The sequence below is a fragment of the Tachyglossus aculeatus genome, unplaced genomic scaffold, assembly GCF_015852505.1.
Source record: "Tachyglossus aculeatus isolate mTacAcu1 unplaced genomic scaffold, mTacAcu1.pri scaffold_101_arrow_ctg1, whole genome shotgun sequence".
In the NCBI taxonomy this organism is placed as follows: Eukaryota; Metazoa; Chordata; class Mammalia; order Monotremata; family Tachyglossidae; genus Tachyglossus; species Tachyglossus aculeatus.
In genome coordinates this window covers 2,273,572-2,286,802 of record NW_024044842.1, presented here as the reverse complement: position 1 = coordinate 2,286,802, position 13,231 = coordinate 2,273,572, and the positions used below count along the sequence as shown (strand labels likewise).

Sequence of the window (13,231 nt, the reverse complement as noted above, 5' to 3'; positions counted from 1 at the left end):
ACGCTGAGGAGATATATATGCATCATTAATAAAATAAATAGAAAGTAATAAATACGTGTATAAATAAATGTACACAAGTGCTGTGGGGAGGGGAAGGGGGTAGAGTGGAGGGAGGGAGTGGGGGCGATGGGGAGGAGGAGCAGAGGAAAAGGGGGGCTCAGTCTGGGAAGGCCTCCTGGAGGAGGTGAGCTCTCAGTAGGGCTTGGAAGGGGGGAAGAGGGATTGTTTGGCCGATGTGAGGAGGGAGGGCATTCCGGGCCAGGGGAAGGACGTGCTCTGCACACAGTAAGCGCTCAATAAATGCGATTGATTGATTGATTAACTGATTGACTGATTGATTGACGTGGGCCGGGGGTCGACGGCGGGACAGGCGAGAAGGAGGCCCGGTGAGGAGGTGAGCGGCACCGGAGGGGCGGAGGGTGCGGGCTGCGATGGAGAAGGAGAGAAGGGAGGTGAGGCGGGAGGGGGCCAGGTGATGGACGGCTTTGAAGCCGAGGGTGAGAAGCTTTTGCTTCGTGCGAAGGTCGATGGGCAACCACCATTTTTGAGGAGGGGGTGACGTAGAAAGATAATCCGGGCGGCAGAGTGAACTTCATGCCTTAATTCTCCTCTCTATTTAGACTGGGAGCTCCTTGCGGGACCGGAATGGTGTCCGACCAAAGGAACTTTTATCTACCCAAGACTTGGTAAGAACATAGCAAATAATAATAATTACGGTAGTTGTTAAGCGCTGACAATTCATTCATTCATTCATTCGTATTTATTGAGCACTGACTGTGTGCAGAGCACTGTACTAATCAATCAATCAATCGTCTTTATTGAGCGCTTACTGTGTGCAGAGCACTGTACTAATCAATCAATCAATCGTCTTTATTGAGCGCTTACTGTGTGCAGAGCACTGTACTAATCAATCAATCAATCGCATTTATTGAGTGCTTACTGTGTGCAGAGCACTGTACTAATCAATCAATCAATCGTATTTGTTGAGCGCTTACTGTGTGCAGAGCACTGTACTAATCAATCAATCAATCGTCTTTATTGGGCGCTTACTGTGTGCAGAGCACTGTACTAATCAATCAATCGTATTTATTGAGCGCTTACTGTGTGCAGAGCACTGTACTAATCAATCAATCAATCGTATTTGTTGAGCGCTTACTGTGTGCAGAGCACTGTACTAATCGATCAATCAATCAATCGTATTTATTGAGCGCTTACTGTGTGCAGAGCACTGTACTAATCAATCAATCAATCGTATTTATTGAGCGCTTACTGTGTGCAGAGCACTGTACTAAGCGCTTGGGAAGTCCAAGTTGGCAACATATAGAGACGCTCCCTACCCAACAGTGGGCTCACAGTCTAGAAGGGGGAGACAGAGAACAAAACCAAACATGTTAACAAAATAAAATAAATAGAATAAATATGTACAAGTTAAATAAATAAATAAATATGTACAAACAGATATCCATATATACAGGTGCTGTGGGGAAGGGAAGGAGGTATGGCGGGGGGGATGGAGAGGAGGAGGAGGGGGAGAGGAAGGAGGGGGCTCAGTCTGGGAAGGACTATTCATTCATTCAATCGTATTTATTGAGCGCTTACTGTGTGCAGAGCACTGTACTAAGCGCTTGGGAAGTACAAATCGGCAACAGAGATGGTACCTACCCAACAATGGGCTCACAGTCTAGAAGATAATAATGTTGGTATTTGTTAAGCGCTTACTATAATGATGGCATTTGTTTTTGATGGCATTTATTAAGCGCCTACTGTGCGACAAGCACTGTTCTAAGAGCCGGGGAAGATACGGGGCAATCAAATCAGACCCAATCCCTGTCCCCCGCAGGGCTCAAGGAGACGTAAATAAAAATAGATGGAGAGAACATCCCTTCAGAAGTGCTAGGCTAGGGTAATTAGGCTCAGACAAGTGGCAGAGCTGGGATGCTTTGCACATAGTAAGCGCTTAACAAATACCAAAATTATTATTATTATTATTATTATTATTATTATTATTATTATTATTATTATTATTATTGGAACCCCCGATCCTCTGATTAACAGGCCCTGGCTCTATCCACTAGACCACCCTACTTCTCGGTAGGACAGGACCAGATGACGGAGAACCTTGAAGCCGACTGTGGGTTTTGATCTCATGTAAGCTTGCCTCTAATAATAAGAATTAGGGTATCTGTTGAGCGCGTACCATGTGTCAGGCACCATACTAAGAGCTGGGGCGATTACGAGCAAATAATAATAATAATAATGGCATTTATTAAGCGCTTACTTCTAAGCGCTGGGGGGGCTCACAGTCTTCATCCCCATTTGACAGATGAGGGAACTGAGGCCCAGAGAAGTGAAGTGACTTGTCCAAAGTCACACAGCTGACAATTGGCAGAGCCGGGATTTGAACCCATGACCTCTGACTCCAAAGCCCGGGCTCTTTTCCATTGAGCCACGGGAATGTGAAGGAGGAAAAGGGAGTGTCGAACGGAAGGAAGTATATCAATCCTATTATTGGGTGCTCACCGTGCGCGGAACGCTGTACGGAGTGCTTGGCAGAGAACAAGATGGAAGAGTTGGCAGACATATTCCCTAGGCCCCGTGAGCTGATAGTTTGGAGGAAGAGACAGCCATTAATATCAATAAATAATTTAAAGTCCGTAAGATAGATAATTTGAAGATAAAATATATAATTTGTTGAGCAGAGAGAAGAGAATAAGGAAGCACGGCGATACAGCACAGTATAGGGCAGATCGTGGACATATTTACAGGCGCTCAGTCCACTCTCTTCAGATACCTCTAGTGACTCCTCTCCCACTACGAGCAAGCCCGCGTGCGCCGCTCCTCTGGCACCTTACCGGGCCTCGATCTCGTTTCTCACACCGTTGACCCCCTTGCCCACTCCCTGCCCGCTGGCTGGAACTCCCCCCTTCTTCCCACCAATCGATCGATCGATCGATGGATGTTACTTGTGGAGCGCTTACCTTGCGCGGAGTCGGTAGACGTGTCCCCCCGCTCGTGGCGATCTTAGCGACTAGAAGGGACAGTCTGACAATCCGCTACGCTCCCCTGCTCCAGAATCCTACTGAGATCATATTTCCGCCGGGAAGCCTTCCCTGGGGAATCCCTCATCTCCCAGCCTATTTTCCCTCCTCTCCGCGTCGCCGATATCCGCTAAGAACTTGGCCCCCCTCACGGCCCTTCCTCCTAACTGGTGCTTCCCTGACCTGTAATTTATTTTCATGCCTGACTTCCCCTCTGCTGACTGTAAACTCCTTGAGGGAAGGTATTTTATCTACTTACTAGGGTGTACTCTCCTAGGCTCTTACTACAGCGTTCTGATTCAATCAGTCAATCAATCAGTGGTATTTATTGAGCGCTTAATAGGTGCACAGCACATGAACAAAGGCAGAACGCAGCAAGCCCCTGGACAAAATATTGATTGATGAGAGGACTTCCCTGAAGCCTTCCCTGACTCTCCCCTCGTCTCCTCTTCTCCCAGCGCTTAGAACAGTGCTTTGCACATAGTAAGTGCTTAACAAATGCCACCATTATTATTCTCCCACTCCCTTGTCCTGGGATCTGCGCGTTTCATCCACCCCTCCCTCAGCCCCACAGCATTTATGGGCACGTCCGTATGGTATTTATTCGTCTCAAAGTCTGTCTCCTCCTTTCGACGGTAACCTCCTTGTGGGCAGGGAGCGTGTCTACCGGCTCTGTTGTACGTACCCTCCCAAGCGTTCAGCACAGTGCTCCGCCCCCGGGAAGGGCTCAGTAAACACCAGCGATTGATGGATCGGTGGACGGATGGATTGGTTCTTTGGGTCCGTCCGTTAGGGTTTCACTCGAGGGCCATCGGGGCCTCCGGCTTCCGAGCCGAAAAGACTTTCCGGACCAGGTATGCGAAGGCTCGTTTCACCTGCTGGTTTCTCAGCGTGTAAATGAAGGGATTGAGCATGGGGGCCACGGACGTGTTGAGAACGGCCACCGTCTTGGTCATCGTCGCCTCCCTGATGGAAGGGTTGACGTACATGAAGATGCAACTGCCGTAGGACAGAGAGATGACGAGCATGTGGGAAGAACAGGTGGAAAAGGCCTTTTTCCTCTGCTGGGTGGAGGGAATTCTCAGAACGGTCCGAACGATGAACGCGTAGGACAGGATCACCAGCGACAGAGTGACCAGCAGCGTGAAGATGGCGGCAGAAAACGACAGCACCTCCAGGGATCGCGTGTCCGAGCAGGCGATGTTCAGCAAAGGGGCGGTGTCGCAGGTGAAGTGGTTGATGACGTTGGAGACGCAGAACTCCAGCCGGAGGCCGAAGGCGAGGCCCGGACCGACGACTAGGGAGCTGGCCAAATAGCAGCAGAGGACGAGCAGAGTGCAGACCCCGCGGTTCATGATGGTGGTGTAGCGTAGGGGTCTGCAGATGGCCACGTAACGGTCGAAGGACATGCAGGCCAGAAAGAAGAACTCCGACGTCCCCAGGAGGATGTAGAAGAAAGTTTGGGTCATGCAGCCGCCGTAGGAGATGGTTTTGTCCCCCGTGGAAATGCTCACCAGCCAGTTGGGAATGCAGACGGAAGTGAACGAGACTTCCAGGAGGGAGAAATTACGCAGGAAGAAATACATGGGGGTGTGAAGGTGGGGAACCAGGAGGGTCAGGGTGATGATGGTCAGATTGCCGATGACGCTCAGCAGGTAGGCAAGGAGTAAAAAGGAGAAAAGGCAAACCTTCAAGGTGGGGTCGTCGGTCAGACCCAGGAGGATGAATTCCGTCACGGTGGTTCGATTCCTCATGGCCGACTTGGACTGGAAGGGGACACCACGGGGGCACCGCAAAGGAGGAAAAATTGGGTCCAGTAGATGGGCTTTTAATGCTTGGGCAGATGGGGCATCAAGAGCTCCCAGTCCGTCGTATTTATTGAGCGCTTACTGTGTGCAGAGAACTGCACTGAGCGCTTGGGAGAGGACAATAGAACAATGTAGCAGACACCTTCTCTGCCATAACGAGCCTAGGTGGGGAGACAGACATTAGTAGCCCTGTGCAAAGCGCTCGGGAGTGAGCAACACAACAGGGTTGGTAGAGAACAGTGCTTGGCACGCAGTAAGCGCTTAACAAACACCATCCTCATCCTATATTCCCTGTCCACCACGAGTTTTCAGTCTCATGGAATCAAAGGGTCATGTCATCTACTGAACATCACAAAAAAGCCCGAGATAATGGCAACGTGAGCTAGTGAGGTGCAAAAGACCACCGAGAGGTCCTCGCTCTTTCAGAGATTGTTTTCAAGACTGTAGGATGTCCGCTATGTTTGGATTTGTGATAATTGGGAAAATCCCCCGGTACCTGTTGTGCCCTGCGATTTGGTCTTCTAACAGTAATGAGACTAATAATTGTGGTCTTAATTAAGCCAAGCACCATGAAAAGCTCTAATCGATGCTCGTCAGTGGAGCGTCCTCATCAGTAAACATCCCTTCTCCCTTCAAGAATGGGGTCAACTATAAGGAACAGCTACAACAACCCATTTCTCCCCATCTGTCCTCTTCTTAATGTACTCTCACGCGTGCTTACGCATGAGCCCCATGTGGGACAGGGGCCGTGTCCAACCTCGTACCCACCCCAGCGCTCAGTACAGTGCCCGGCACATTGTAAGAACCTAACAAACTCCTAAAAAAAATTATATAAGGCCACCCGTTTGTCGAATCTGTGGAATCCCAACTTTTGGCTCACCGTGCTGTCCTGCACTTTAGAGAGAAAGAAGAAAATCTGCTCTTGGGGGTAGCTGATTCTTGGAACGTTTTCTCTCCCGAAGAGAGCAGAGTTGGCTCGGCGGTGGGTTTCACAGCCACGAGAATTGGGTGGGTTTTATCCGTTTTATGCACTGCAGGCCTACAAAGAACCGGAGACAGCACAGAGGACCCTAAGGATCCAAAACTCAAACCCCTTCAACAATTAACCTAAAGTTGGAAAGCAGAGAGGCGGCGTCCGTACGGACCGTGGGGAGAAGGAAGCCACAAAACTTTTGATCCCAGCTCTGCTCTTGATAAGCGTTAGAGTAAAAAAAAAAAGATTTAGAGATGACTAGACAAAAGATTAGCCTAGCTTAGCTTAGGAACCCCCCTTTTATGAATTCTTCCCCTTCTAGCCAGCAAGAAATACTAATTAGGGGTTAGGGCTTAGGATGTGTTAAAACTCTCTCTTCAGGCACCTGAGCGGGCTGCGGTGTAGATCGACTTTTCTACTTTCTGGACCCAGAGAGTTACGTTCCAGCTTTAATCACTCTCCCAGGGTCTCGTTTGTAGAGTTCGGAAGTTCGTTTCTCCTGAGAGGAGTCAATTCCTCTTTGGATTAAGTTGAAATGACAATTAAATGATCTGCTTCAGCTTTGTGGCGTTACTCAGAATCGAGTCTGAAGGCAGAAAAACACAAGATCCCCTTTCCCTTCGGACTCTCTGAACCGTGGCCGCCCTTTTGTTCGAAAGGATTGGCTTAAATTCAGCGGTGCTGATCTTCCCCGTGAGATGGGTCACTAGGGAAACTGATGGTCATTTCCCCATCAGTCATCAATAGTATTTATCGAGCGCTTCCTGCGTGCCGAGCGACTGTACTGAGTCCTTGGGCAGCTACAATAGAATTGAGTCGGGAGCCACATTCCCTTCCCACAATGAGCTACAGTGTAGAGGGGCAGACTGACATTACTAAATCAATCAAATGTATTTATTGAGCGCTTACTGCGTGCAGAGCACTGTACTAAGAACTTGGGAGAGTACAACACAACAGAGTTGGAAGTCACATTCTCTGCTTACAGTAAGCTAATAATCTAAAAGGGGAAAAAGACGGGGAAAAAGATTTCCTCCTGAGGAGGATCCTGGAAAGGAGGAAGAGAAAGAGAGACAGAGGAAAGGAGAGAGTAGTAGGAGAGAGCGCACTTTGCAATTTGCAGTAATTAAACTTATGCCTGGCATCGCTTCCCTCCAACCATTTTTTAAATTGTGTTTGTTTCAGCGCTTACTGTGTGTCAGACACCGGCCTAAACCAGTGAATTTGCCATGAAAGTTCATGAAGGAAATGATTTTGTTAACACGACAGTGGGTCCTTCATTCATTCATTCATTCAATTGTATTCATTGAGCGCTTACTGTGTGCAGAGCACTGTACTAAGTGCTTGGGAAGTACAAGTTGGCAACATATAGAGATGGTCCCTATCAATCAATCAATCAATCAATCGTATTTATTGAGCGCTCACTGTTTGCAGAGCACTGTACTAAGCGCTTGGGAAGTACAAGTTGGGAACATATAGAGACGGTCCCTACCCAACAGTGGGCTCACAGTCTAGAAGGACTGTGATCTTCAATCGATCGATGGTATTGATTTATTTCAGTGGGACCTGTTAAGTGCTTACTATGTGTCCAGCACTCTTAATAATAATAATAATAATAATATCTGTGGTATTTGTTAAGAACTTACTGTGATCCAGGCACTATACTAAGTGCTAGGAAGGATACAAGCAAATCAGATTGGACAATGGGGCTCACAGTCTCAATCTCCATTTTACAGATGAGGTCACTGAGGCCCAGAGAAGCGAAGTGACTTGCCCAAGGCCACACAGCAGACAAGTGGCAGAGCCAGGATTAGAACCCATGATCTTCTGACTCCCATCCACGAGGCCATGCTGGTTCTTCTCTGTCCTGAGCCCTGGGGTAGAAGCAAATCAATCAGGTCAGATAAAGCCCCTGTCCCACATGGGGCTCACAGTCTAAGGCAGAGGGAGAACTAGAAAAGTGTGGCCTTGTGAAGAGCGCTTGGGCCTGGGAGTCGGGGGACCTGGGTTCTAATTCTGGCTCCACCATTTAATAATAATAATAATAATGATGATGGCATTTATTAAGCGCTTACTATGTGCCAAGCCCTGTTCTAAGCGCTGGGGAGGTTACAAGGTGATCAGGTTGCCCCACGGGGGGCTCACAGTCTTCATCCCCATTTTATGAGGGAACTGAGGCCCAGAGAAGTGAAGTGACTTGCCCAAAGTCACCCAGCTGGCAATTGGCGGAGCCGGGATTTGAACCCATGACCTCTGACTCCAAAGCCCGGGTTCTTTTCCACTGATTTATTACTCTATTTATTTTACTTGTACATATTTATTCTGTTTATTTTATTTTGTTAATATCATCATCAATCATATTTATTGAGCGCTTACTATGTGCAGAGCACTGTACTAAGCACTTGGGAAGTACAAATTGGCAACATATAGAAACAGTCCCTACCCAACAGTGGGCTCCCAGTCTAAAAGGGGGAGACAGAGAACAAAACCAAACATACTAACAAAATAAAATAAATAGAATACATATGTACAAGTAAAATAAATAAATAAATAAATATGTACAAACATATATACATATATACAGGTGCTGTGGGGAAGGGAAGGAGGTAAGGCGGGGGGGATGGAGGGGGGGGGAGGGGGAGAGGAAGGAGGGAGCTCAGTCTGGGATGGACTATTCATTCATTCCATCATATTTATTGAGCGCTTACTGTATGCAGAGCACTGTACTAAGCTCTTGGGAAGTACAAATTGGCAACAGAGATGGTCCCTACCCAACAATGGGCTCACAGTCTAGAAGATAATAATGTTGGTATTTGTTAAGCGCTTACTATAATGATGGCATTTGTTTTTGATGGCATTTATTAAGCGCCTACTGTGCGACAAGCACTGTTCTAAGAGCCGGGGAAGATACGGGGCAATCAAATCAGACCCGATCCCTGTCCCTTGCAGGGCTCAAGGAGACGTAAATAAAAATAGATGGAGAGAACATCCCTTCAAAAGTGCTAGGCTAGGGTAATTAGGCTCAGACAAGTGGCAGAGCTGGGATGCTTTGCACATAGTAAGCGCTTAACAAATACCAAAATTATTATTATTATTATTATTATTATTATTATAACCCCCGATCCTCTGATTAACAGACCCTGGCTCTATCCAATAGGCCACCCTGCTTCTTGGTAGGACGGGACCAGATGACGGAGAGCCTTGGAGCCGGCTGTGGGTTTTGGTCTCATGTAAGTTTGCCTCTAATAGTAAGAATTAGGGTATCTGTTGAGCGCTTACCATGTGTCAGGCACCGTACTAAGAGCCGGGGCGGATACGAGCAAACCGGGAATGTGAAGGAGGAAAAGGGAGTGTCGAACGGAAGGAAGTATATCAATCCTATTATTGGGTGCTCACCGTGCGCGGAACGCTGTACGAAGTGCTTGGCAGAGAACAAGATGGAAGAGTGGGCAGACATATTCCCTAGGCCCCGTGAGCTGATAGTTTGGAGGAAGAGACAGCCATTAATATCAATAAATAATTTAAAGTCCGTAAGATAGATAATTTGAAGATAAAATATATAATTTGTTGAGCAGAGAGAAGAGAATAAGGAAGCACGGCGATACAGCACAGTATAGGGCAGATCGTGGACATATTTATAGGCGCTCAGTCCACTCTCTTCTGGTACCTCTAGTGACTCCTCTCCCACTACGAGCAAGCCCGCGTGCGCCGCTCTTCTGGCACCTTACCGGGCCTCGGTCTCATTTCTCACACCGTTGACCCCCTTGCCCACTCCCTGCCCGCTGGCTGGAACTCCCCCCTTCTTCCCACCAATCGATCGATCGATCGATGGATGTTATTTGTGGAGCGCTTACCTTGCGCGGAGTCGGTAGACGTGTCCCCCCACTCACGGCGATCTTAGCGACTAGAAGGGACAGTCTGACAATCCGCTAGGCTCCCCTGCTCCAGAATCCTACTGAGATCATATTTCCGCCGGGAAGCCTTCCCTGGCGAATCCCTCATCTCCCAGCCTATTTTCCCTCCTCTCCGCGTCGCCGATATCCGCTAAGAACTTGGCCCCCCTCACGGCCCTTCCTCCTAACTGGTGCTTCCCTGACCTGTAATTTATTTTCATGCCTGACTTCCCCTTTGCTGACTGTAAACTCCTTGAGGGAAGGTATTTTATCTACTTACTAGGGTGTACTCTCCTAGGCTCTTACTACAGCGTTCTGATTCAATCAGTCAATCAATCAGTGGTATTTATTGAGCGCTTAATAGGTGCACAGCACATGAACAAAGGCAGAACGCAGCAAGCCCCTGGACAAAATATTGATTGATGAGAGGACTTCCCTGAAGCCTTCCCTGACTCTCCCCTCGTCTCCTCTTCTCCCAGCGCTTAGAACAGTGCTTTGCACATAGTAAGTGCTTAACAAATGCCACCATTATTATTCTCCCACTCCCTTGTCCTGGGATCTGCGCGTTTCCTCCACCCCTCCCTCAGCCCCACAGCATTTATGGGCACATCCGTATGGTATTTATTTGTCTCAAAGTCTGTCTTCTCCTTTCGACGGTAACCTCCTTGTGGGCAGGGAGCGTGTCTACCGGCTCTGTTGTACGTACCCTCCCAAGCGTTCAGCACAGTGCTCCGCCCCCGGGAAGGGCTCAGTAAATACCAGCGATTGATGGATCGGTGGACGGATGGATTGGTTCTTTGGGTCCGTCCGTTAGGGTTTCACTCGAGGGCCATCGGGGCCTCCGGCTTCTGAGCCGAAAACACTTTCCGGGCCAGGTATGCGAAGGCTCGTTTCACCTGCTGGTTTCTCAGCGTGTAAATGAAGGGATTGAGCATGGGGGCCACGGACGTGTTGAGAACGGCCACCGTCTTGGTCATCGTCGCCTCCCTGATGGAAGGGTTGACGTACATGAAGATGCAACTGCCGTAGGACAGAGAGATGACGAGCATGTGGGAAGAACAGGTGGAAAAGGCCTTTTTCCTCTGCTGGGTGGAGGGAATTCTCAGAACGGTCCGAACGATGAACGCGTAGGACAGGATCACCAGCGACAGAGTGACCAACAGCGTGAAGATGGCGGCAGAAAACGACAGCACCTCCAGGGATCGCGTGTCCGAGCAGGCGATGTTCAGCAAAGGGGCGGTGTCGCAGGTGAAGTGGTTGATGACGTTGGAGACGCAGAACTCCAGCCGGAGGCCGAAGGCGAGGCCCGGACCGACGACTAGGGAGCTGGCCAAATAGCAGCAGAGGACGAGCAGAGTGCAGACCCCGCGGTTCATGATGGTGGTGTAGCGTAGGGGTCTGCAGATGGCCACGTAACGGTCGAAGGACATGCAGGCCAGAAGGAAGAACTCCGAGGTCCCCAGGAGGATGAGGAAGAAAGTTTGGGTCATGCAGCCGCCGTAGGAGATGGTTTTGTCCCCCGTGGAAATGCTCACCAGCCAGTTGGGAATGCAGACGGAAGTGAACGAGACTTCCAGGAGGGAGAAATTACGCAGGAAGAAATACATGGGGGTGTGAAGGTGGGGAACCAGGAGGGTCAGGGTGATGATGGTCAGATTGCCGATGACGCTCAGCAGGTAGGCAAGGAGTAAAAAGGAGAAAAGGCAAACCTTCAAGGTGGGGTCGTCGGTCAGACCCAGGAGGATGAATTCCGTCACGGTGGTTCGATTCCTCATGGCCGACTTGGACTGGAAGGGGACACCACAGGGGCACCGCAAAGGAGGAAAAATTGGGTCCAGTAGATGGGCTTTTAATGCTCGGGCAGATGGGGCATCTAGAGCTCCCAGTCCGTCGTATTTATTGAGCGCTTACTGTGTGCAGAGAACTGCACTGAGCGCTTGGGAGAGGACAATAGAACAATGTAGGCGACACCTTCTCTGCCATAACGAGCCTAGATGGGGGAGACAGACATTAGTAGCACTGTGCAAAGCGCTCGGGAGCGAGCAACACAACAGGGTTGGTAGAGAACAGTACTTGGCATGTAGTAAGTGCTTAACAAACACCATCCTCATCCTATATCCACCACGAGTTTTCAGTCGCAAGGAATCAAAGGGTCATGTCATCTACTGAACATCACAAAAAAGCCCGAGATAATGGCAACGTGAGCTAGTGAGGTGCAAAAGACCACCGAGAGGTCCTCGCTCTTTCAGAGATTGTTTTCAAGGCTGTAGGATGGCCGCTATGTTTGGATTTGTGATAATTGGGAAAATCCCCTGGTACCTGTTGTGCCCTGCGATTTGGTCTTCTAGCAGTAATGAGACTAATAATTGTGGTCTTAATTAAGACAAGCACCATGAAAAGCTCTAATCGATGCTCGTCAGTGGAGCGTCCTCATTAGTAAACATCCCTTCTCCCTTCAAGAATGGGGTCAACTATAAGGAACAGCTACAACAACCCATTTCTCCCCATCTGTCCTCTTCTTAATGTACTCTCACGCGTGCTTACGCATGAGCCCCATGTGGGACAGGGGCCGTGTCCAACCTCGTACCCACCCCAGCGCTCAGTACAGTGCCCGGCACATTGTAAGCACCTAACAAACTCCTAAAAAAAATTATATAAGGCCACCCGTTTGTCGAATCTGTGGAATCCCCACTTTTGGCTCACCGTGCTGTCCTGCACTTTAGAGAGAAAGAAGAAAATCTGCTCTCGGGGGCAGCTGATTCTTGGAACGTTTTCTCTCCCGAAGAGAGCAGAGTTGGCTCAGCGGTGGGTTTCACAGCCACGAGAATTGGGTGGGTTTTATCCGTTTTACGCAATGCAGGCCTACGAAGAACCGGAGACAGCACAGAGGACCCTAAGGATCCAAAACTCAAACCCCTTCGACAATTAACCTAAAATTGGAAAGCAGAGAGGCGGCGTCCGTACGGACCGTGGGGAGAAGGAAGCCACAAAACTTTTTATCCCAGCTCCGCTCTTGATAAGCGTTAGAGTAAAAAAAAAAAAGATTTAGAGATGACTAGACAAAAGATTAGCCTAGCTTAGCTTAGGAACCCCCCTTTTATGAATTCTTCCCCTTCTAGCCGGCAAGAAATACTAATTAGGGGTTAGGGCTTAGGATGTGTTAAAACTCTCTCTTCAGGCACCTGAGCGGGCTGCGGTGTAGATCAACTTTTCTACTTTCTGGACCCAGAGAGTTACGTTCCAGCTTTAATCACTCTCCCAGGGTCTCGTTTGTAGAGTTCGGAAGTTCATTTCTCCTGAGAGGAGTCAATTCCTCTTTGGATTAAGTTGAAATGACAATTAAATGATCTGCTTCAGCTTTGTGGCGTTACTCAGAATCGAGTCTGAAGGCAGAAAAACACAAGATCCCCTTTCCCTTCGGACTCTCTGAACCGTGGCCGCCCTTTTGTTCAAAAGGATTGGCTTAAATTCAGCGGTGCTGATCTTCCCCGTGAGATGGGTCACTAGGGAAACTGATGGTCA

General features: G+C 48.9%; 2 protein-coding genes across 2 annotated transcripts; both read right to left on the bottom strand.

The window, feature by feature from the left end:
• Nucleotides 1-3,835: 3,835 nt before the first annotated feature.
• Nucleotides 3,836-4,792, bottom strand: LOC119922245 (olfactory receptor 6C76-like). Its single transcript, XM_038742205.1, has one exon. It carries the CDS (start codon nucleotides 4,790-4,792, stop codon nucleotides 3,836-3,838), a length of 957 nt encoding a protein of 318 aa, XP_038598133.1.
• A 5,735-nt stretch (nucleotides 4,793-10,527) lies between these two features.
• On the bottom strand, nucleotides 10,528-11,484 carry LOC119922244 (olfactory receptor 6C76-like). The gene has a single exon (XM_038742204.1). It carries the CDS (start codon nucleotides 11,482-11,484, stop codon nucleotides 10,528-10,530), a length of 957 nt encoding a protein of 318 aa, XP_038598132.1.
• Nucleotides 11,485-13,231: the final 1,747 nt, after the last annotated feature.

Coding starts and splice junctions, on each gene's coding strand:
- LOC119922245 (XM_038742205.1), bottom strand. CDS start 4,792: ATGAGGAATCGAACCACCGTGACGGAATTCATCCTCCTGGGTCTGACC.
- LOC119922244 (XM_038742204.1), bottom strand. CDS start 11,484: ATGAGGAATCGAACCACCGTGACGGAATTCATCCTCCTGGGTCTGACC.